Source organism: Capricornis sumatraensis, chromosome 23 (genome assembly GCF_032405125.1).
Source record: "Capricornis sumatraensis isolate serow.1 chromosome 23, serow.2, whole genome shotgun sequence".
Lineage (NCBI taxonomy): Eukaryota > Metazoa > Chordata > Mammalia > Artiodactyla > Bovidae > Capricornis > Capricornis sumatraensis.
In genome coordinates, this window is record NC_091091.1 from 14202114 (window position 1) to 14225840 (window position 23727).

Below are 23727 nucleotides of genomic sequence, written 5' to 3' on the forward strand. Positions count from 1 at the left end.
CAAACTGCAGTGTATTCTGTTGATTAACCATTTTTCATTTATTGGAATTTATTTCCAAATTTTTATACTTTAGACATAGGTCAGTGAGCATCTTTATACATAAAACTGATACTAGTTTTGTAATTAATTTTTTTTTTTTAATTTCTGCTCTTCTACTTCACAGGTGAATATAAGAAGGATGAACTCTTGGAAAGTGCCAGGTGTGTTATAAATATGTACCATAAATATTTTACCATATAACTAATTATTTTATTTTACAATAAGCAAACTCCAAAAGAGAATGAATTTTTAATGGTCACATACATGTCTCCAAATAGGATGTGATGAAGAAAACAAATTGCTAATACATTTTTTTGTATGCTAGGAGTGGCAATGAGGAAAAAATGATGGCTCTGCTTACACCATTAAATGTCAACTGTCATGCAAGTGATGGCAGAAAGGTACTTCCTTTTGCAACTAAGTTTTGTGTAACATGAAATTATGTTTGTCTTTTAACTTAAAACATTTGCTGAAAATGTTCCTTTTAAGCAATAATTTGGGTTCTTAATCTTAGTAAAACTTTGTTAATAATAAATGTTTAGTTAGCTTCCTGTTTGCAATAGTGAACTTATAAATTTGTATACTGTGCTTTGGTATATATGTTGGATTTTGTAAAACCAAATTATTACTGTCATTTAGATAGTAATAAGTTATAAAGTAAGTTATAAAGTTTTTTTTCAATTTCTGGTTTTATATTTGGATTTTTACCTTTTTATGTACGTTTTTTAGCTGTTGAATCTCACTAATCTGTCTGTTTACTATTTCAGTCAACTCCATTGCATTTGGCAGCAGGTTACAACAGAGTAAAGATTGTACAGCTGTTGTTGCAACATGGAGCTGATGTTCATGCTAAAGATAAAGGGTAAATCAAGCATTTGAACAAAAATGAGAATTTTTTAAATGTTTCTGTCCTCATGATAATCTCTGTAATAATCTTGTAAGAATCATGTTTTTTACTAAACACCATAAACATTTATTGAGATTTTGTAATATGCAGATTGCTCTGAGAGAACAGGGAATTATAAACCATTAAGGCCACCACCCATAGGGCTTATACTATGTTTTAGGAGGCATGAAAAGACACCTAATAATATAAGTTCTCTCGTAAGTGTGAGGTGATAAACAGAAAGGGCTAGTACTTATAGGAGATTTTAGGAGAGAATGCTTAGTGCTGGGTGCAGTGGTTGAGAAATCTTTCTGTGGAAGGTGATACTTCACCTGGACTCAGTTCAAGAAAACAGAGAGTTTAGGAAACATCACTCTGTGCAAGAGAATGAAGGATCTTAAGCAAGGGGAATGATTCTCCTAAAAGAGGAGTTTTGAGAAAAGCACTCTGGCAGCATTGTGTTGAATAGATTGAAGAAGGAGACTAGAGGCCGAAGAACGTGAGAGTGAGCATTGTGGGGGTCCGGGCGTAACGAGATCTGCAGTGGTGGTGAGTGGGGGAGGTGGGAGTGAAAAGAAGGCAGAGATGCAGGAGATCCTGCAGGGTAAGAGTGTAAGATTTGTTGAATATCTGGATATGATGAGATAGAATAAATGAGACCATTACATTTCATCTTCTGAAGCCCAATGCATGAGACCCAATGGTACACATACTGAAATTCAGGAAAGTTGTTTGTGGGGGAAACCATTGAGTTCACTTTTAGAAGTCTTGGTTTTATGAGATGATGATGGAAACTCAGGTGGCGTTAGCTAGTAGATAGGGCTCAGGTAAGAAATCATATAATCAAAATGGTGAGGAAGACTGTGAGACTTGATGGAGGGTTCTGATAGAATCAGACAGACGTAGCCATGAGTGGCCGTCTCTTAACAAAGGACATCATGGTGATTTCTGTGGTGATTAGTGAGTGATTCCCAAGGTGGAGCAGCTTAAAGATATGTCAGGATTTTAAGGTTCTGTTGTACCTTCCTGTTCAGAAAATTCTTCCTCTATTGCCATCATGAAGGAATTGGGTTTATGTTAAGGAATATAGCAGTTTTACCTTACAGAATCTTTAAAAGAAAAAGTTTCAAAGAAGACCCAGTGATTGAGTTCTGAGTTTGGAAAAGATACGGAAGTCAGTGAAAGTTGTTCAGTCATGTCCTACTTTTTGCGACCCCATGGACTATACAGTCCTTGAAATTCTGTAAGCCAGAATACTGGAGTGGATAGCCTTTCCCTTCTCCATGGAATCTTCCCAGCCCAGGGATTGAAACCAGGTTTCCCTCATTGCAGGCAGATTCTTTACCAGCTGAGCCACAAGGGAAGCCCAGAAGGTGACATAAGCCATTTGCTATTTAAATTTAAGTATGTAAGCTAAAGCATAGGGAATCTGTAATAATGCAGGGTTTTTCTTTCCCCTTCTCGTATTATAGAGATCTGGTGCCCCTGCACAATGCCTGTTCCTATGGTCATTATGAAGTAACTGAACTTCTGGTCAAGGTTAGTTCTTGTATACTTTCCTTACAGTGTGTATATGTTTTTCTTTGTGTTTTTAGTGCTTGGTAGATATAGAAGAAGTATTTATAATCATTATAAACTGTGGATTATTGATAGGTCATCTGACTGCTTTGAGATTTTTAAAACACTATAAATTTTTTAAATATAAAATAGCTTTCCTGTTTTGTGAATGTCAGACTAAGTGGTTCTTTAATTTGTAGCTAAAAGTGCAGTTCAAAGTTCTTGAAAATATCAGAAAGCAATTTTTAGTGAACCATATATTATTACAACCACTAGTTAGATTTGCAGGGCTTGCCTAGGTGTGTTGAAACAGGCTCACTTGGTAAACTTCACTTCTTCCAGTATACTGGGCAGAATGACGGGCGGTATTGTTTAACGGACAGGTTCCTGGAACTGGCAAAAAACTTCTTGTTTAGCTCCCTGTTGGATGAGAATGGAGGCTACATACTCTTTTTGAGAGTGGATTCAAGGATGTTACTCGCACCCGTTTCTTTTTGTCCCCTAATCTCTACGTATGCATTTGACCACATTCTTTAGTCTTCTCTCTGCATCCATTCTGCCGTTGAAACTTTTCCTCATTCTGTCAGCAGCTGTCACGGGAAGGACCTTTGTTTCCAACACCTCTATGCTTCCTCTTGGGCATGTGCTACCACTAAATATATTTTCCCACAGAAACAACTTAATTATAGTAATTAGATACTCTAAATGGTCCATAAGCCTTTATAAATGTGACCATAATATTATTATACGTTTAATAGTAATGCTTTTGTTTATTGTAAAACTGAATTGAACTCAACAGAATATTTGGAATGTTATTGTGGATAAGAATGAAGCATCAGATAGATTGCAGGTCTCCCACATTGCATGTGGATTCTTTACCAGCTGAGCCCCCAGAGAAGCCCGATGGTCTCATGGATATATACATTTGTCAAAACTCATCAAACTATATACTTAAGAACTATGTATTTTGCCATATATAAAGTATACCTCAGAAAAGGAAAAAACAGTTCTTATTAAATCTGAAGTTTCATTTGTAACTGTTTTTTAACAATAAAAGAGTTAAATAGGTACTTGTGAGTAGGCTTAGCAACTAGTGATTCTTTTTCTATGGGAGAGAAATGTATTCTCTTTTTGAAGTAACTGGGTTGAAAAGTAACCTTTGGGGACATAACCTTTTTAAGCTTGCATGATGTAAATTACACAGTACTAATATTCTAAGTTCTCTTAAAAGTTGAGCACTAAATACATGCGTTACCCACCCCACCACTAGCATGGTGCCTGCGTAAACGCAATGGACTTGTGGCAGTTCACTCCTCTCCATGAGGCTGCTTCCAAGAACAGAGTTGAAGTGTGTTCTCTTCTCCTGAGTTACGGCGCAGATCCAACACTGCTGAATTGTCACAATAAAAGTGCTATAGACTTGGCTCCCACACCACAGTTAAAAGAAAGGTTAGCATGTAAGTATAAAATGATGAATGTTCAGCTAAACTCTTACACCAGTAACCTAAAACTTTTTGCTTCTTGGGTTTTTTTTATGGGGGAAGAATTTTTAAATCATAGGCTATTTTCCTTAGCCATGGGTATGTATCGTTGTTCTTACTAGCATATTTAATCATTAACTCTTAAGATGCTGTGAAAGGAAAGTATATTTGTATTTGCTTTTTTCAAGGCAAATGGTTTTTGTGTTAGTCTTATAGATGGCAGGCTTTTGGAAAGAAAGAATTTGAGTTTTGTTCCTGTCTTTGATGTGACTTTCTAGTTATCTGTCATGAAGTTTTTCGGTGTTACTTGTAGGATTTCTATCTTGTAAACATAGTCCCCAGAATGTACCATCTAATATTCTTTGGTATCTGGACAATTCTGTGCTTTTCTGTTTATAACTGAAGTAGAGATAGTGGTGAGAAATAACCACCTGATTCAGGTATATATTACTATACATGAATAGGAAACTTGTGTTAAACTGGAATTATTCTGGAATAATAAAAGAGAATGGGTAGTTTCGCAAGACTGATGAATAAAAGAGAGGAATCTTGAGAAAATGCCTCATTTCTAAGTGGCTCTTAGAAATATCCAGCTTGTTGAATCCCCAGTGTGTGAGCATAACCATCTGCTGTTGCTGTAATGTTAATATGGGGACTGTGATCTCCTTTTCTTTTATTTCTTTACTGAGAAAAATTCTATACTTTTGGAAAATTCTCACAACTCTGCTCTGGGAATATATTGCAATAATCCGTATACCAGACCAAAATAGACTTTGAATTGGCCATCTTGTATACTCATGGGAATGAATTGAGTCATAACCAAGGGGCACTGGAGTACCACTGTCTCCCTTTCCAAGGGTTATATTTGGAGACTATCTTTCAAGCTTCAGTCTGGCTACTTTGGTAGATAATTTTGAAAATAAGTTTAAGAAAAATACTATGTCTTTTTTACAAGGTGAGTTTCATAAATTTGATCATTTTTATGCCAATTTAAATGCTTCTTCTTCATCTAGATGAATTTAAAGGCCACTCCTTGCTTCAGGCGGCACGGGAAGCTGATGTTACACGAATCAAAAAACATCTCTCTCTGGAAATGGTGAACTTTAAGCATCCTCAAACACATGAAACAGCATTGGTAATGATTCAGATTTAAGTCTTTAAAATGAAATAGCCAGAAACATTCTAAGTTAATCATAATGCCCTGCTTTTGGTGATACTGGATAACTGACATAATGTTCTACTTTTAATAATAGTATTGTTCTAAAAATCTGTGCTTTTTAAGAATTAGTGCCTCTGGATATATAAAGAAATATTTCAAACAATGCAGAAAAACAGACAACCTCATCCCCTCAGTGGCAACCCACTCCAGTATTCTTGCCTTGAGAATTCCATGGACAGAGGAGCCTGGTGCACCACAGTCCATGGGGTTGCAAAGAGTTGGACATGACTGAGCGACTAATACATCCCCTCAAAAGGCAATACAGTTGTTCATTTGTGCATCCTTCTCGACAAAAATTTTATCACATACTGGCATATATTATATGTGACTTTTTTTATTATAAAAAGCATAAGTGTTTATGATTGAAAATTTGGAACTCACTGAACAGTTAATCTTGCCGTCAAGATAAAAACCACCTGGTTCTCCTTTTGTTATTGTAATTTTTTTTTTTTTTTCAGAATTAGATCTAAGTCTGTATATGTTCCCTTTATACTTGTGAATAAACTATCTGTGTGAGTAGAGTCAGTTTCCCTGATGGAGGTAATGTCAGCTTTCTGGTTCTGTAACAAAGTAGATGAGAACTGGGCAGTGTATGGAAAAGCAGTAAGAAAAAAATGGAAGTGACTAAAGATAAGTGTTAGAAGATCAGAAGGAGAATGTGGTAATCAGAGGCTACTTTAGAAGTAGAAATTTAAAAGGAGCAAAGCTTTGTGAGTCGCAGAATGTACTTTCAATGAGGGAAGATGACAATAAGTAAATTAATGTCTTTGGGGAAGATTTAATTGTAGCTTCCTCACCTTTTATGGCTAATGTTCATCTTTATGCCATGATACAGGGCATGAAGTTTATTTAGGAACCTATCTATAAAGCATTTTAGGCCTTTTTGCTACTTGACCAAAAAACAGAAATCCATGTTAAAAAAAAAAAAAAAACACAGCATAGTTGCAGACTGATAAGAAATAACAGTGCAAAATTTAAATCATAACAGCATCAAGATAGTACAGGGGAATTTGGGAAAACTGACATGGGAAATTTGCCCGTCTGAAGAATTAATTCTACATTTTTGTTTCCCCTTAAGCTTTCTGCTAATAAACTGCTCATTTTTGTAATTAGCCTTAGAATACAAGGAATTAACTGTTGGTAGACATTGTATTGCAGAGGCAGTGTCTTCTGAGTTTCGAGGTCCCAGGCCCTGCCGGTAAAAGGATGAGGCAGAAGAGAGAGGGTGCAATTTGAAATGGATAAGCTCAAGAATTCTTGAATAGAAACTATTTTCCATTCTCTGTGCCATCTTGATAGATGTCCTGGGATGCTTATTCAAAACATACCGAAAGAGCTGTATTCACCAATTAGAAATAATGTTACTAAGGGCAAAGGAATGAGTTTGGTGATAGCAACAGTATCAGAATGAATCTGAAGCAAAGCCATGAAGATCAGATAAGCTTTATAATTAGCAACAAGTTAAAGTCAGACACATTCATGTATACTGTGTTTAGAGGTATGTGCAAGTTACCTTGACAGTTATCCAGAAGTTTTATTCCATGAATTCTCAGGTTTCAGTTTTAACTTAACATTCATACATTGATTAAGTCATTCACTCACTGACATTTATTGAACACCTGTTGTGTATGAGTATAATCCTGGATGTTGGGGAGATAAAGATCTGCGACATGACCATGAGGGTTTTACTGGGTTTATGACTGGCGAATCCCTGCCTCCTGTCTCCCTTCCTCCCTGATGCATCATAGACATAGATCCTGAAGCCTCCAGGTCAGACTGTATCAGTTTCCACCACCAATGTTACCAAACAGGTAATCCAAGGTCCTGCTAGAGCAACTCATTGAGAAAGAAATACCACCTAGTTTGTCAGCTATTCCGGCAGTGTTTTTACCAAGCAGAATCCAGAGCTGACAGGCACTGTGCTATTTCTTCATTAAAGAAATCCCGACCTTTGGAGTGTTTTATTAACCTTTAAAAAATAACATAAACACCATGCTCTTTGGGAACAGTTTTGAAAGGACTGTTGACCACAGTTTAAGGCTTTCATCACAGCAGTGGTAGCTTTTGCAGAGATGTAGGGCAACTATAAAGCTTGATCAAAATATTTCATAACATATCACCTGGTAAATAGGATTTTCAGGCCCTGTCAGAATTTGGTAATCATAGCACATTCTATCCAATAGAAAGTCTTTGAAGAGCAAAGTTAAGTCAAAAGTGAAACAAAGACATGAAATAACTAACATCTTGATTATTTTTGGTTGGAAACACGAATATTCTTAAAAAAGTCAGTTGTATAGTCCTTGATTAATGCTGCCATTTAAATTATCTAGCATTGTGCTGCCGCATCTCCATATCCCAAAAGAAAGCAAATATGTGAACTGTTGCTAAGAAAAGGAGCCAACATCAACGAAAAGACTAAAGAGTAAGTTTGCTTTCAATAATTAAAAATTATTGACTCTCTTGTTTTCTGGAAAATACACTCATTGTCGGGCTGACTTTTTCTCTTTAAGACTCTTGACTCCTCTGCACGTGGCTTCCGAGAAGGCTCATAACGACGTGGTCGAAGTCGTGGCGAAGCATGAAGCGAAGGTACGCCTCAGTTTCGGTGATTCTTGGTGATCCAGTGAGTTGCTTCTGGTTTTGTAGATAGAATGCCTGATTTCCTAAACTGTTTACTCTCTCCTAAGTATTAGTTTTTCCCTCAAAATAGTTCTGCAGATACTTTTTTCTGTATCTTTTTGCCAGAAAAATCTGTGGATTTACGCAAAGAAACATTATTCCTGTATATCCTTCCTTCACCCTTCCTGTTAATCACACCCCACTGGTCAAGTTATTCTTCTTTTTCTAACAGTAAACTCTTAAGAGTATCCCTAGCCAGACATATTTATTCTGGAATTCTCTTCTGGTATCTTCTGTTCCTTGCTTACCATGATAACTCCTATGATTTACCCCAGCCACAGTCTCTCTTACCGTCTTGTTATTTCTGCCAGAGAACATGGAACAGAAGGAAATAAATTATTTAAATAAGTTGACTAAAAAGATAGCTGCTCACATTGTGAAGCTGCTATGCTATAGTTGACACTTGTACAAAAAGCATTTTTTAAAAAATCAATCACAAAAGTCATTCACTCCAGAGCATTCAGGAGAGAAATGTTTTCTTTATAAGAGTTACACTTTTTATTAGGAGAATATTGTTTTTTTATTTATAGAAGTGGTATACTTAAGTTTAAAGTCAAGTTGATTTCACTGTGTTGGACACCGTAAGCTTAGATACTATCATATCAGCTGTACCTCCAAAAAAAGTTAAGTAGACTTAAAGAAGACAAAGCATTTTATTCATGGAATAGTTAGGTTTTCATCAAGGCTAAAAGTCATCATTTCTTACCCAGGAACTTTAAAAAAATGTTCTCAATAAACAATAAACATAGCATCCCAGATTGGAAGAGAGAACAGTCATTTAATTCAACAGTTTTCAGTTTTCTTAGCCACAGATCCTTGTCTTCAAACAAAATCTTGGTAGAAATACATTATATAATAGAATTGAGCTGCTCTGATGAAGGGAGAAGAAAGCAGCAATAGAGATCCCTTTACCCCTTGGGGGCCCCTGAGGCTCTTCTCTAAGTGAACTTTGCACAACGGTTTTCTAAGCTGTCCTTTCTTGGGTTTCCACTCAAGGAACCACTTCAAATTCTTCAGTTTTTTTTTAATGTCGCCTCTCAGTGTCCTAATTTCTCTCTTATTTGGGGGAATTCTTAATAATGTATAATTTCAATCTTTCCTATTGTAAAGTATTTAAAAAATAAAGTTTATTTCTGCTTGACTGCTTGGCATATCTCATTTGTCTGTCTGTTCTATAACTTTTTGTTGATTGCTTCTTTTCTTACATGTGGTGTGTTACTTGAAGACTATCTGGATGCATATTAAATTTGAGTTGCATAACTCAGTGAAAAATCTTGGCTAGGGTGACCAACCATCCTAATCCTCAAACTGAGGGATTTCTGGGAACACAAGACTTTAAGTGCTAAGACCAGAAATATCCCAGCCAAACTAGGACAAGTTGGTCACCCTAATATTGACACAGAATGGCAACCAAATAAAGTTTTCAAGTGGATATAGTTCACATTTCAGTGAATGTGAGTTCATGAATAAATAGATAAGTTGCTCTGAGCATTTTAAGTTGATTTTTCTGATTCTGTAAGCATGGAGACTAGCTTTTTGTAGGTTAGTTTTAGAATTATTGAGACAGTCTTACTATATAATCCTGTTTAGATGTTCTCCAGTTCCATGAATGTGAATTGGATAGTGAGTGTCTCAAAACACACTAGTGGTCACATAATTACTGAGTAATTTTATTTTTCAGTTATGTTTTGAAGAATTATTTTCCAGGGTGGCAGGGGAGGGAATTGGTGGGTTGGGAATGAGATAGAAGGTGATCTTTTTATTATTACTATGAAAATTTTCAAAAATACAGCCAAGTTGAGAGAGTTTTACAGAGTATAACTATATACTTGCTATATAAATTCTACCACTAGCTTTTTACCATATTGTTTCCTTACATATCCATCGATTTTTCCCTCTTATCAGTATCTTATATTTTTTGACACACTTCAAAGTAATTTGCAAGTTACTATATACATCTCCCTAAATTCTTTTAATAGGCATCAGCTAGAGGTCAATATTTGTTCACCGTTTTTCTTTGGATGTGAATTTACATGCAATGAAATGTACAGCTCTTAAATGTACATTTACTGAATTTTGCCTAGTGCAAACACCTGTGTAACCAAACCTCTTGAAGATAGAGAGCATAACCACATGGCAGAGACAGTGTCCCATCCAAGGCAGTCTCCTTGCCTAGAGGCAACAGCCATTTGGATTTTTTCTACAGTAGATTAATTTACTACTTCGGACCTTCTTGTCCATGAGATTGTACAATATTCATTGACTCTTTTCTGTCAAACTTTTTTTCACTCAGGTTAATGTTTAGGCGATTCAGCAGTAACAGTAATTCTTTTTATTGCTGAGAAGTATTCCATTGTGTGAATATACTGTAGTGTCTTTGTCTTTGTACAGATTGTATTTTAAATGATAAACAAGATAGAAGATTAAGCCAATAGAATAAGTATTTTAATGCTAATTTAGTGTCTGACTTTGTTATCTGTTATCTCGGGGTTAGTCTCCACATTTCTGCACCTTAGTGATCCTTAAAAATATATGCATTAGACTTCCTAGGCAATGTCTGTAAATGTGATGAATCTATGAATGCTTTAATGCTAAACACAACTATTATTCAACATCTTAAACTTTTAATCCAAAATTGGGTCTCCTGATGTCAGCCGTCATGAATTGGTGAATTTGTACTCTAAATTTGAGAGAAAATACTTTCTTTGCCACTGGATAATAGTCTTTATAAGAGAATACTTGGGCATTTTTAAGTTAGTAACAAGTGTTGAACCTGAACCCATAATTAGAGCATTTAAAATTTTGTACCACAGGCTAATTTCCATTTTTTCTGATTGTTAAGGTTAATGCTCTGGATAATCTCGGTCAGACTTCTCTGCACAGAGCTGCACATTGTGGTCATCTGCAGACTTGCCGCTTACTCCTGAGCTATGGGTGTGATCCTAACATTATATCCCTTCAGGGCTTTACTGCCTTACAGATGGGAAATGAAAATGTGCAGCAACTTCTTCAAGGTATTGAATACTTCAATGAAATTATATTTTCAATTAACTTTTCAATTTTTTCATATATCATGTAGGAGTTGGTAGTAAAAAGAAAAATTTTCAAAATTATTGGCTGCTATTTCTTCTTGATCAGCTCATTGTAGTCAGTGCCTCCATGTTGTTAAGTCTTTTTCCCAGTAGTGTTTGCTACTGATCTTTGCTGAGTAAATAGCTGGCTCTTAAGTTTTTATATAGAAAGGTTTTAAGAGTGAGATGCAATAGTTGCTATTTCTTTCTAAAGAGAGGAAAACTGAAGAGGGCAGCTATCTCCTAGTAGAGCAACCAGAGCTATAAATAGTACTCTTAGAGACCAGTCCTGCCTGTTCACTCCTCTAGATCCTTCACATAAGGCATATAGAATCTACACGGTAACCAACTATTTGACTTATGTTTGAATACACTCATATTCATTGCATTTTAAATTCAAGTCAACTTATATTCAATATCTACACATTTGGCATAGGTTAAACATTTCAGCCTAGAATTCCGGTCCCTTCCAATTAAAGATATGGTCCCATAATTTCAAAGTGTCTTTGCCTACATCTCTGTATTTTACTAGACATTAATAAAACATCTTTGACACCTCAGAGCTCAAATGAGAAGAAATGTAACAGACCAAGTGTTTTGTACCTTTAATAGTCCCCCTTGATGATCCTTATGCCTGTGGTTTAGAAGCCACATTTTGAGAAAACACTGCTTGAATAGATGAAGGCAGATTAATAAGATCTCCTGGGAACTTCTAAAATTCTGAACTGCAAGACTGCTCTCAGAATTGCCTTTACTTTCCCATCTACCATGCATGTGTTTCAGTGTCAGAGTTGAGGGTAATAGCATTAGTTCTGTTCAGTTACCTGGTGATGGACATTTACAGTCTTGCTAATTTTATGCTACATGCTATATATTACCTTTCCAGTGAGTTTCTTAAAGTGGAATTTCTGAGTCAAGGTTAACATAATTGTTAAATCATCTCCTAGAAAGGCTGATATGTACCATTTTACATTCCTATTAATAGTTTATGACAGGACCTGTTTTCCTTGTCAGCCCCAGATATTATGATTCTTTATAATTTCCTTGGGTGAGTGTGTGTGAGTGATTGTGTGTATGTTTGTATTACAGAAGTAATAGGTGCTTTTTAAAATGCAAATTATAGAAGTATTGACAGTGTAACTCTTTCATTTGCTCTTTGTCCACTAATGGATGAAAGAAAAGCCTAGTATATGATTTTAATTTGCATTTCTAACGTGTATGCTGCAATATTTTTTCCAATTTTGTTCTTTGCCTATAATTTTGTTTAGTTTTATGTTGTTGTCTGACATATTTTTCCAAATCAGTTTTGGTTCTGCCTTTGATGTACTTGCTTTAGGATGCTTTTCTATTTCAAGATAAATATTCACCTATTTTTTAAAATATTTTTAAGGTTTAATTTTTCATATGTAGCATCTTTAACCCATCTGAAGTTTATTTGTTGTATGATACAAGGTATATGTTTTCTTCCTTTCTTATGAGATTTAAAGTGAGCTATAAAACAGAGTGTCAGACCTGAAAATAACTTGACTTGTTTCTAATCCAACGTCTTTTGTCTTTTTAGAACTGGAACAATCTGAGGCCCAGAAAGTTCAAATGACTTGTTCCAATTCAGATAGCTAGTCAATGGCAGAACCATGGGGAGATGTCTAGCTGTTGCTCTCCTTATTTAATACTTTACCACCAGTCACTGACTTCGTTATAGAGTAATCTTCTGTTACCTATTTTATATTCCATTATATTGCCTAAATCTCATTTTATAGTTAATTATTCATATACATTTCACATATGTGATGTTTCCAAAAAATTTATACTGCTTTTCCCATACTACTATGGAGATTTCCTACATAACTGCCATCAAACTGTAAAAGGAACTTTACTCTGAGATAAGATGCCTCCCTTAAAACTTGGTCCCATCTTCCAAATAGAAGTTAATCACTCTTTCCTTCTCTTTTTTTTATTTTTAGAGGGTATCCCATTAGGTAATTCAGAAGCAGACAGACAGTTGCTGGAAGCTGCAAAGGCTGGAGATGTAGAAACTGTAAAAGTAAGACATGATCTTATGGTTTTTCTAAACATTGGGTTTTTATTTTGACAGTGTTTAATGAATCCGTACTGTTAAAATGAAACAATCTAGTTATTTATATGTGCATTGTTTTAAAAGGTAAATAATGTTAATTCTGCTCTGCAAATAAGGATCATTGAGTAATGAAAGAAACTTTAGTATCACACCCATCTCAGTAAATATATCACAGTTATAAATTTAGATAATGATGTGTTTATGGAAATTCGTTTTGTTTACAACATGTTTCATGATTAAATAATTCTTTAATAAAACAATGTTAATTTCAATTTCCAAAGCTAGTAGGAGGGAAGAAGCCCTGTTGTGTCCTCCTCCCACAACAGACTTTGAAAAAAATGCTTGGTCCTATTTGAGGGAGCATTGATAGGTAATAAGTTTTATTAAAAGCTAAAATTATTGATTTGATTCATGGCAGAAGTCTCCATTTGAAGCAGTTTCACTATATTTCTCTATGGTGTTCTTAATCCTGAGTAGACCTACCCCACAAAGTAAATTTTAGATTTCTTGAGAATGAAACGATGTGATTAATGGTCTCATCAGAACTTGAGCTCTGAGGATATTTATTCACTGCGCTTTCAAATCAAGAGATTTCTGAAAGTTGATTTTAAAGGTCCATGTGCTGTTTTCCTCCTGCTTTATCTGTGTAGATAGTACAGCCATCTCCAGGTAACTCAGATTTCATTCAAGAAAAATGCTATTATGCAGTTTTACTATTTGACTTGTTTTGTAGTTATGTTCTCATGCCCTTAATTAGGAGGTTAATATGGTACTGAAAGAGGGATTTTGTTTCTCTTACTGGCTAATGAATGACTTATAGAAAAACAAAGCACTCAAGTTAAGGTTAGTGAGCTGTTTGTTCTTGGAGGAAATGATAAGTTGTGTTAGATGGGCAGGTGGAGTTAAAGTCAGGTAGCTGATTTTTATGTGTGTTGGGTGGAGGTGATGATAAATTGTAATGCTCATCCATTCATATATATTAAAGAGCATAAAACTATGTTCAGCACACCTACTATTAAAAACCAGACTTTGTTTTCATAAAGATAAAAGAACACTGTAGGAAGAAACAGATGAAGTGAGGATGAGACTGGGTGCAGGAATTGTACTTAGAGAATGAAATAATGCCATTTAATTGAGGAGGACCTTCTCTCCCTGTGATAGGCATTAGGCTGTAAGCCACTCACTGGAAGTTTATCTCCGTCAACCTTTCTGTTCCTTGTGCATCACTGAGACAGTGCCACCTGCATATTTCCCAGTGAACACTTAATTATGTGCTTGGGTATGTTTGTTTACTGGTGAGCTGTCAGGCTAGATACTTAGACACCGACTGTTAGAGAACTTCTCTGAATGGACAGAATTAAACTTGAGAGCTAGGGAGTTAGAGTGGCCAGTGATGACTACTGAATCTAGCAGCAGCACTTTACACGTGTTGAAAATACTTATTCCCTAGAGCCGACTTCAGACCCACAAAACACCCTTTCTCGGTGATAGAACACGGAGTGTGTGTATCTAACAAGCTCTCATGTGGAAAGCCACTGAATAGCTTTATCAGACCTGTTATTAAACCCATTGAGGTAAAACCGCTGATCCTGGCTCCTTTGGTTTATTAGGCTTAGCTTATCTCTGCTTTTAGGGTAAGCTAATAAAAAAGAGAAAGGATTTTTACTCATATTCTTTTATTCTAAAATATTCTTTTGACTTTTTTTTTAAACACCATGATTTATTATCTGCTTCTTTCTTTCCTCAGATATTCATACTTTTCATGCAAAATACCCTTGAGTATTTTGAGTGTTACAGCTTTTCTCAGCCAAGCTTCCTCATCTAAACAACAACCAAAAAAGCATAAAAACTTCAGAGGGACTTTTCTTAATTCTCCCAAGGATGGTACATAACCAATAGCATTCTATTAATTCATTCATTCCATATAGTGCAGTATAATTCTCTAGGTGTAATTCCTTGACAGTCAGCATCAGCATCATATGGGAGCTTGTTAGAAATGCAACTTCTTAGGCCCAGTCCCAGACATCTGGAGACTGGACCCAATGCACATGAAAATTTGAGAACCACTGTTCTAGAACAGTCCTCCTCAGACTTTTAATGTGCTTACAGATCACCTGGAGATCATGTCAGAATATCGATTCTGATTCAGTAGGTCAGAGCATCTGAGAATCTTGAGTTTTTAACAAGTCCCCAGGTGATGCCAGTGCTTCTGTGATCCATTGTGTCTGTATATATATTTGCCACAAAATGGAAATTACTGTTGCTAACTGGTACTTACATTTCCTTTATGTAAATAGTAGTAATCATAATAATAAAATTTACTCACTAGCTCTAGCAAAAGAAGATGATTCCAGATAAGAGGACCAGAGGGATTGCCAATAAAGGACAAGATGAAATAAGAATAAATAGCAGAGAGTGTCTTGAGAAATTTGATGAGATGAAATAAATCAGGGATTTGAAATTTCTACTAGATGAATGAAAACAAGCAGTCAGAATATAGCATCATGTGTATACTGTGTTGCGTCCTACAGAAACTGTGTACTGTTCAGAGTGTCAACTGCAGAGACATTGAAGGGCGTCAGTCTACACCGCTCCATTTTGCAGCTGGCTATAATCGGGTGTCTGTGGTGGAATATCTGCTCCAACACGGAGCTGATGTGCACGCAAAAGATAAAGGGCAAGTACTAGCCATTGCTGTGGCCTTTCTGTGCCTTTATCTGACCTTAGGAAAATCTGAAAACATTTTTATGAGATGGTGGTTCTTTTATTTTCAGAGAAGTCTGTTCTCCAACATTGGCTTAAATATACTTCTTAATTTCTGTTAAGATTTTATGATTTTTATGAAGTAGCGTTTTTATGAAGACTTAGTTGCTTAATGCCTTGTTACTTTATAATAGCCAAGGAGAATGCAACAGTAGTGTGATACTGATTTTTAATGTAGTAAATATTTTAGTTTGCATTGAGGATACTTGATTTCTTCCAGTTTATATTAATTAAAAAAAAAATACTTCTTGGGAATCCCCTGTTGGTTCAGTGGTTCTCACTGCCATGGCCCCAGGTTCAGCTCAGTCCCTGGTCAGGGAACTAAAATCCCATAACTGATATGTGGCCAAAAGAGAAAAATAAATTAAAATATATAATTCTTAATCCTAGATATTGCAAAATAGATGCTTGTTATGTTCCCTGCAATTTTAACTATTTTAAAAATTTCCTCTCTGCCCCTGTCAAAGTAATTCCATTTCTGCTTCCAATAAATTTATGTTCTATACATTAAAATCAGTAAAATTTCTTGTACAGTTCAGTAAATTTATCATCTCTGTGTAGTTATTTAAATTAAAATATATCTTTGTGTTGTGTTTTTTGTTTAACTTTCATTTCAGAGGCCTTGTACCTTTGCACAATGCATGTTCTTATGGACATTATGAAGTTGCAGAACTTCTTGTTAAGCATGGAGCAGTAGTTAATGTAGCTGACTTATGGAAATTTACACCTTTACATGAAGCTGCAGCCAAAGGAAAATATGAAATTTGCAAACTTCTGCTTCAGGTATATTTAAGTATTTATGGACAGGGTATATAATGTAGAATATTATATTACTTGTAACTCCAAACTTTAATAGTAAAGGGATAGGAAGCAGAACTTATTCTGTACCTAGACTTCAGAATAAATGTCATAAACACTATAAGCCAGGTTTATTTAGCAATAATGAAACTGATAGTACGTTGGTATCTGCACTGGCACCAGTGTAGGTATTTTACAGTAAAAACAAAACTGTAGTTAAATTTATACTTTATACAAACATTGAAATGTTTGTGAAAACTAAAAATAGCATATGTGAAAGGTAATTTTTAATGAAATACTTTGTTTTGAACATAGTTTAAAATTTTGGTTATATTCTTGCATTATTAAAGCTCAGTAACATTTAAGTATATATTTTTTATTGTAATTTTTTGTGTATTAAGCATTATTAACAGTCCTGTTAACCTTTAAGGTAGAGTCTCTGTATAAAATAGATTGAATTTTCTCATGATCCAAAGGCAAACTTAAGCCAAACCTTCCCTTTCTGTTTTTCACATGCCCAGCATGGTGCAGACCCCACAAAGAAAAACAGAGATGGAAATACTCCTTTGGATCTGGTTAAAGAAGGAGATACAGATATTCAAGATCTACTTAGGGGAGATGCAGCTTTATTGGATGCTGCCAAGAAGGGTTGTTTAGCCAGAGTAAAGAAATTGTCTTCACCAGATAATGTAAATTGCCGTGATACACAAGGCCGACATTCAACACCCTTACATTTAGCAGGTAGGTGAATGAAGTGTCACAGATTTAGGCTGGTACATCTAAAATTCATTTTACCTGAGTAAAATATTTCCTGTAAGTAAATTTGAAAGATTCAAGTCAGACGTCTTCTAATACCATTATACACTAGCGTGTTTGTACAGGCCCGTGTTCTCTTTAGTATAGCAATTTGCATTTAGTAAGAATAATTGAAAGAGGCTTTGCCAGTCTCCATGTGCTTTAGAGGAGAAGGCAATGGCACCCCACTCCAGTACCCTTGCCTGGAAAATCCCATGGGCGGAGGAGCCTGGTAGGCTGCAGTCCATGGGATCGTGAAGAGTCGGGCATGACTGAGCGACTTCCCTTTAACTTTTCACTTTCATGCATTGGAGAGGAAATGGCAACCCGCTCCAGTGTTCTTGCCAGGGACAGGGGATCTATGGGGTCACACAGAGTCGGACACGACTGAAGTGACTTAGCAGCAGCAGCAACAGCAGCATGTGCTTTAGAACCTTTATTCCAAATCATCATGTTGTTTGAATCATCTTTGGTGAATGTGTTCTCACTGTAGAAGCTTTAAAAATATGCCTGCTTGAGTCAGCCTTCCTGATGGGAAGTTAAAATTTTCCATTCTTCTAATGATAGTTGTTAAATGGAAGCAGAAAAAAGTCTTTAGACTTCCAAAAGTTACATAAAATTCTTGTTATTTTTTGTATTAGTTTGTAAGGCCTGCCTTAACAGATTGCCACAGACTAGGTGGCTTAAACAACAGGAATGTATTTGCTCAGCTTTGGAAATGTTGGCAGGATCGGTTTTTTCTGAGGCCTCAGTCCGTGGCTTGCAGATGGCCACCTTCTGCTTGAGTCCTCACATGGCCTTTTCTGTGTATATGTGCATCCCTGGTGTCTCTCTGTCCTGACTTCCTCCTCTTATAAGGACAGCAGTCATGCTGAATTAGGGCTGACCCTCACAGCCCTGTTCTAACGAATTACCTCTTAAAAGGCCTTGTCTTCAAGTACAGTCACATTCTAAGGTACTAATGATTAGAGCTTCACCATGGGAAATTTGGGGGATATAGTTGAGTACCTAACTTTTGTTCTGAGTTTTCACCCATGAAACTGGCACAGTCTGTCTTTGTCTTCCCTGCGTGTAGTGCAGCACTGTGATTTCAGTATAGCTTTCTGAGCGGCACTGGAGGTGCTAGCAGGACTTCCCTGGCAGTCTAGAGGTTAAGACTCTGTGCTTCCACTCCAGGGGCATGGGTTCAGTCCCAGATCAGAGAACTAAGATCCCACATGCCTCGTGGCCAAAAAATAGTAATAATTTTTAAATAAAAATTCATAAACCTTTAAAAAAAGAAGAAAAAGTTGCTAGGGAATGGGTCATTAAAAGCACTGAGCTACCAGTCTTTTAGTGAAGTTGCATCATAGGCATGTTTGACCCATAGAGATTCATATAAATATACATGGTTTAAAGAGAGAAAAAAGGAATGTAGGTGTTTCTGCCACTTTGTGTAATGTGGGAAGTACTCTTCTCTCACTTCCTTTCAGTCTCACATCGTGAGCAACTATGTTCCTAGGGAATTTTTTATTTTTTGGCCATGCCTGGTGTGGCATGCAGCATCTTAGTTTCCCAACCAGGTATCAAACCCAGGCCCCCTACAATGGAAGCACAGAGTCCCAGCCATTTGCACCAGCTAAATCCCATAAGAGATCATTTTAGTGTTTATGGTTTAGACCTTTAAATTATGACCCTGTGTGAGTTGGGACCCCACAGGCCAAGGGAAAGAATTATTCCATCTCTGTGTCTTGTAGAGCATTTTGGAAGTGATAAACCACAAAGGCTAACAAAGTGAGGTAAGACTTTTCTTCCTCTGGCAATCAGGAGTTAGTAGTCCATGTAAGAGAAAATGGGCCTGATCTCAGATTTGGATTGCGCTGTGCATAGTTATTTACATAGGCTTTGAATCTTTATAGCTTATCTAGAACACTGAGTATTACTTTGTAAGTCTGTGTTATCTTTGTAAGTGACAAATACATTGTACACACAGAACGTTTCTCACTTATGTAGTATTACGCTTTGAGACATGGAAGGACTTTTGGATTTGGTGTATTTAGCTTATGGTAGCTTTGTTTTTCTTGATCTTACTGAAATTTTTTTTTTTTTTTTTTTTTGCTTTAGATGTCTCAGCAAAAGGCTGAAAACTTCAGTAAAAGTGAATGAATTATATATTTTGAACTATTTTAAAGTTTCAAGTGATAGCTGATTTTATGTTGGCAAAGTTAAATTCCAGATTTGCTTTCAAACTATGATTGTGTGTCAGATACAATATATCAATACATACTTTTTTTTTTTTTAACCAAGAACACGTAACTAAGATAGCTGTCGGTTCCCCAGATGACAGCTGGGCGATTATAGTACATTTATAAAATACTCAGCGTTACTACTTCATGGCTTTAGCAGCAGTGGATTCTGCTGCCCATAGAGATGTGTTCCCTTACATTCTCTCTGGCAAAAAGCATGTCTTTGTGATCTTCTGAGGAAATGGGGCCCCGAGACCCACTGATGTGTTGTCTTCTGCTCTGCCAGCCACTTCTGTTCCTAACTTCGTTTTTGTATGATTGGATGCCTTTTGCTTGCAGCCTCGAGACCATTTACCTGAGTTCAGGAAGTTGTATATACAATAACCATGAAGGCAGGGACTTTGGTAAGAAGGTTTTAAAAGAAACGATTTAAGTAAATCAACCAATATAACTTTAGAATCTCAAAAAGAAATGAATTTCATCTCTGAAAACTTCCAACTTGAGGCCAGTGGGCAATTTTTTTTCATAAGCCAAATCTTTAATAGATTCCATTGGAGAATTTCAGATTTCTATAAAATCTCATATTTTAAAAATCCTATCTTTTAGAAATAGATATATACATATATGTAGCTATTTTTATATTAACAAGTAAAATAATTTTACTTCTTTTCTAAACTAGCTGGTTATAATAATTTAGAAGTTGCGGAGTATCTCCTACAGCATGGAGCTGACGTGAATGCTCAGGACAAAGGAGGACTTATTCCCTTACACAATGCAGCATCTTACGGCGTAAGTTCTTTCATGTTAGCTTTTAAAATGTCGGAAGTTTTCTCAGTGAAAATCAGTATTACAATGCAAGGGAAATTTAGTTTGACTTTCTCGTTTTACAGAGAAGTAAATACGAGCGCTAAAGATTAAATAACTTCTAAGTTTCAGTGCTCAGGCAGTTGTAGCTTGCTGGGAGCTTGCTGTGTAACATGGAACATTTTGTCTTTTGTTATTTTACCTTCCTTAGCACACATCTCTTATTTTCAGTGAGATGTTAGTGATTTTGTTTGTTTGTTGGTACCCAGAAAATCCACTGGGATTCATATAAATCTGTTGAGATCAGATGCATTGTTTCAGACTTATATTTAATAGCCTTGAATATTAATCATCAGTATTGACCATCTTCAGTTGATTAGTTAAGGAAGGCTGCAGGTTTATAAATTGATGTTTAGCAGTTATAACACTTAAATGAGATATTGTTAAAGTTCCATTAGTTTAGTTTCTTTCTGTGTAGTAGTAGTATCTATTTTCTAGATATTTTCTCAAGTTATATAAATATCTACTACTGTAATTTCTAATCAATAGCCCATAAATTTTGATGGAGAAAAAACACAGTTTTTCATTTCTAGAGTATAGCTAGTGTCTTTTTAAGAACTACAGTATAATAAAGTAATAATTCAGACTATAACAGGTTCATTTTCTTTTACAGCATGTAGATGTAGCAGCTTTGCTAATAAAATATAATGCATGTGTCAATGCTACGGACAAATGGGCTTTCACACCTTTGCACGAGGCAGCCCAGAAGGGACGAACACAGCTTTGTGCATTATTGTTGGCCCATGGAGCTGATCCAACTCTTAAAAATCAGGAAGGACAAACACCTTTAGATTTAGTTTCAGTAAGTGATTGGGATTTTTGAAAAATCTCAGTGCTTTCCTGACATTTTGAAAATTCCCTTGGTGTATATATATATAAAATGTCATCATGGTGAATGTGGCAAAATCTGGCGTTTAGCTTGGTTTAAATTTTGGATCTCTTTGGTATTAAAATATAATAAGTAAATAGTAGAATTATCAGTTATTGTGAGCTGAGTACTTTTAGAAATGGGAGAAAGAAGTGTAAGGTATACTGCTTACGTTAGTTGGGAAACACGCAGGCAGGGTGCTTCATGAATGCCGTTCATGGGGCACAAGATAGTATGGGCCCAGGGGTCTTTATGAACTACCAGCTGGGAACATTGCCTTCAGCATGCAGCTGCAGAGCCTGGTTTATAGAGATTTTCTTCCCTCCAAATACTGTCTCATCTCAAAGGTTTTATTACATACCCCGCGAAAACCGTTCATGAAACAAGTTTGTTGCTCCAGTTTTCTGCGGGAAGTCCTTTTTCCGTTGCCTCTCCTGAGAAAATCCCTATAGGTGTCTTCATTGTGGCCTCCAGCCTCTGCTGTGGCCACTGTGAGGCAGGTGCCTCTCTTGCCTCTGCCACTGGGGACACTGACCCTGAGCAGTAGAGGGAAAGGAAGAGGAAATTCTTCTTGAGATGGAGAAGGAGAGTCTGTCCTGCAGATTGCTTTCTACTGAGAGATTCCAAGGTTGCAAGTTACATTGAGAAACTGAAATTTAGTTCAGCTGGTTGGATAGAATTTTCCAAGCAGGCTGACAGCTCAACTGTATTTGCAAGATTATTTCTTAAGGGAAATGTCCTTCCAGTTCCAAACTAACTTAGAAGTGAACATTTTTAATTCAATCCACCCATGTGTTAGTCCACTAGATATAATTAAGTGACATTGAAACAGGATGCCCTAGAGAATATGCTTGGGCTTTAGAGTCCAACAGACCCGCCTTAGAATTTTAGCTCTACCACTTAACAGTTGTATGGTTTTGCAGGTTGCTTAACTTCAAAGCCTCAGTTACCTAATCTGCAAATGGAGGTAAAATGTATTTGGTTAATATGAGAATTAAATGAGGGGATGTACCTCATGCTCTCAGGTACATAAGAGGCATCCAATAAATTGTGCTATTATTATTTTTAAATGTTACATACCGACTATGAGTGTCATGGGAGTCCTCAGATTCAGGGAAAGAAGGTGAGGATTGAAAAGGCAGTATAAATGACAAGCCATGAAAACAAGTACTGATTTACTTCTTGCTAAATGTTAATTACTTGATGTCTTAATTGAGCATTGTAAAAGAATAGTTGTTGAATTGCTAAGTCATGTCTGACTCTTGTGGGACCCTATGGACGATAGCCCACCAGGCTCCTCTGTCTATGGGATTTCCAAGCAAGAATACTGGAGTGGGTTCCATTTCCTTCTCCAGGGGATATTCCCAACCCAGGGATCGAATCCACGTCTCCTGCTTGCCAGGCGGATTCTTTACTACTGAGCCAGCGAAAGAATAGAATTTGTTACTAATTAAATTAATATACCAGTAAATTTGGGGATTTTTTCCATTCTGGCATATTTGATTAAAATTATATCCTTGTTCCCTACCCTTCCAAATGTTCGATTTTGAGAAACAAATATGTTGCTGAAATTTTTCCCAAAAAAATCAACGATCATTCTGTTTGCTAAACTTCTACATAGATCAAATTACTTCAGAATGCCTTTAAAAGTTTTCAGATCTTTTTAAAGTTTATATTTCTAAAATTAATTTCAGTACTTTTCAATCATGATGTCTTAGGATTTTTTTTCTTGCTTTACCACATTTTACACTTTGATTTTGTATGCCTCAGAGTATATGTTCTATATTACGTTTTACATTTAATAACAGTTTAGCTGAATATCACTTATTTGCTTCACTTTTTAAAATAATCGTTTTTATATAAGCAATTGTAGTGCAAATCTGCTAGGGTTTTGTCTTTTTTTTTTTTTTTTTAATGCATCCTGTTGGGTATAGTAGAGTTTTACAACCTACTTACTACGGATTTCCTCTCTCTCTGACATCTACTCCAGGCAGATGATGTCAGTGCTCTCCTGACAGCAGCCATGCCCCCTTCTGCTTTGCCTTCATGTTATAAACCTCAAGTGCTCAATGGCATGAGAAGCCCAGCAGCTACCGCAGATGCTCTGTCTTCAGGTCCATCCAGCCCATCAAGCCTTTCTGCAGCCAGCAGTCTCGACAACTTAACTGGCAGTTTTTCTGAACTATCTTCAGTAGTCAGTTCAAGTGGAACAGAGGGTGCTTCCAGTTTGGAAAAAAAGGAGGGTGAGGCATTCAGCCGAAATAACTGATATTGGATTGCTGAAAAGTCATTTTTAATATTATTATTGGAGTTCTAATGAAACTTTCTCCCTCCCAAGTTCAGACTTGATGAGGTTCCAACCTTTTTGAAAGCTATAGAAGTCCTTTTGGTTGAGTACTATGCCT

General features: G+C 36.2%; 1 protein-coding gene across 1 annotated transcript in view; it reads left to right on the forward strand.

The window, feature by feature from the left end:
* Positions 1–23727, forward strand: part of TNKS2 (tankyrase 2) — a 63111-nt gene that overhangs the window by 21062 nt on the left and 18322 nt on the right. Inside the window, exons 4-19 of the mRNA XM_068961214.1 lie at positions 164–200; positions 365–440; positions 807–901; positions 2398–2464; positions 3753–3939; positions 4977–5098; positions 7513–7604; positions 7693–7771; positions 10704–10875; positions 12897–12976; positions 15541–15686; positions 16390–16555; positions 17092–17311; positions 20270–20379; positions 21068–21256; positions 23313–23565. Of these exons, the coding sequence (XP_068817315.1) occupies positions 164–200; positions 365–440; positions 807–901; positions 2398–2464; positions 3753–3939; positions 4977–5098; positions 7513–7604; positions 7693–7771; positions 10704–10875; positions 12897–12976; positions 15541–15686; positions 16390–16555; positions 17092–17311; positions 20270–20379; positions 21068–21256; positions 23313–23565 (2091 nt within the window). The remainder of the gene's footprint in view (positions 1–163; positions 201–364; positions 441–806; positions 902–2397; positions 2465–3752; positions 3940–4976; positions 5099–7512; positions 7605–7692; positions 7772–10703; positions 10876–12896; positions 12977–15540; positions 15687–16389; positions 16556–17091; positions 17312–20269; positions 20380–21067; positions 21257–23312; positions 23566–23727) is intronic.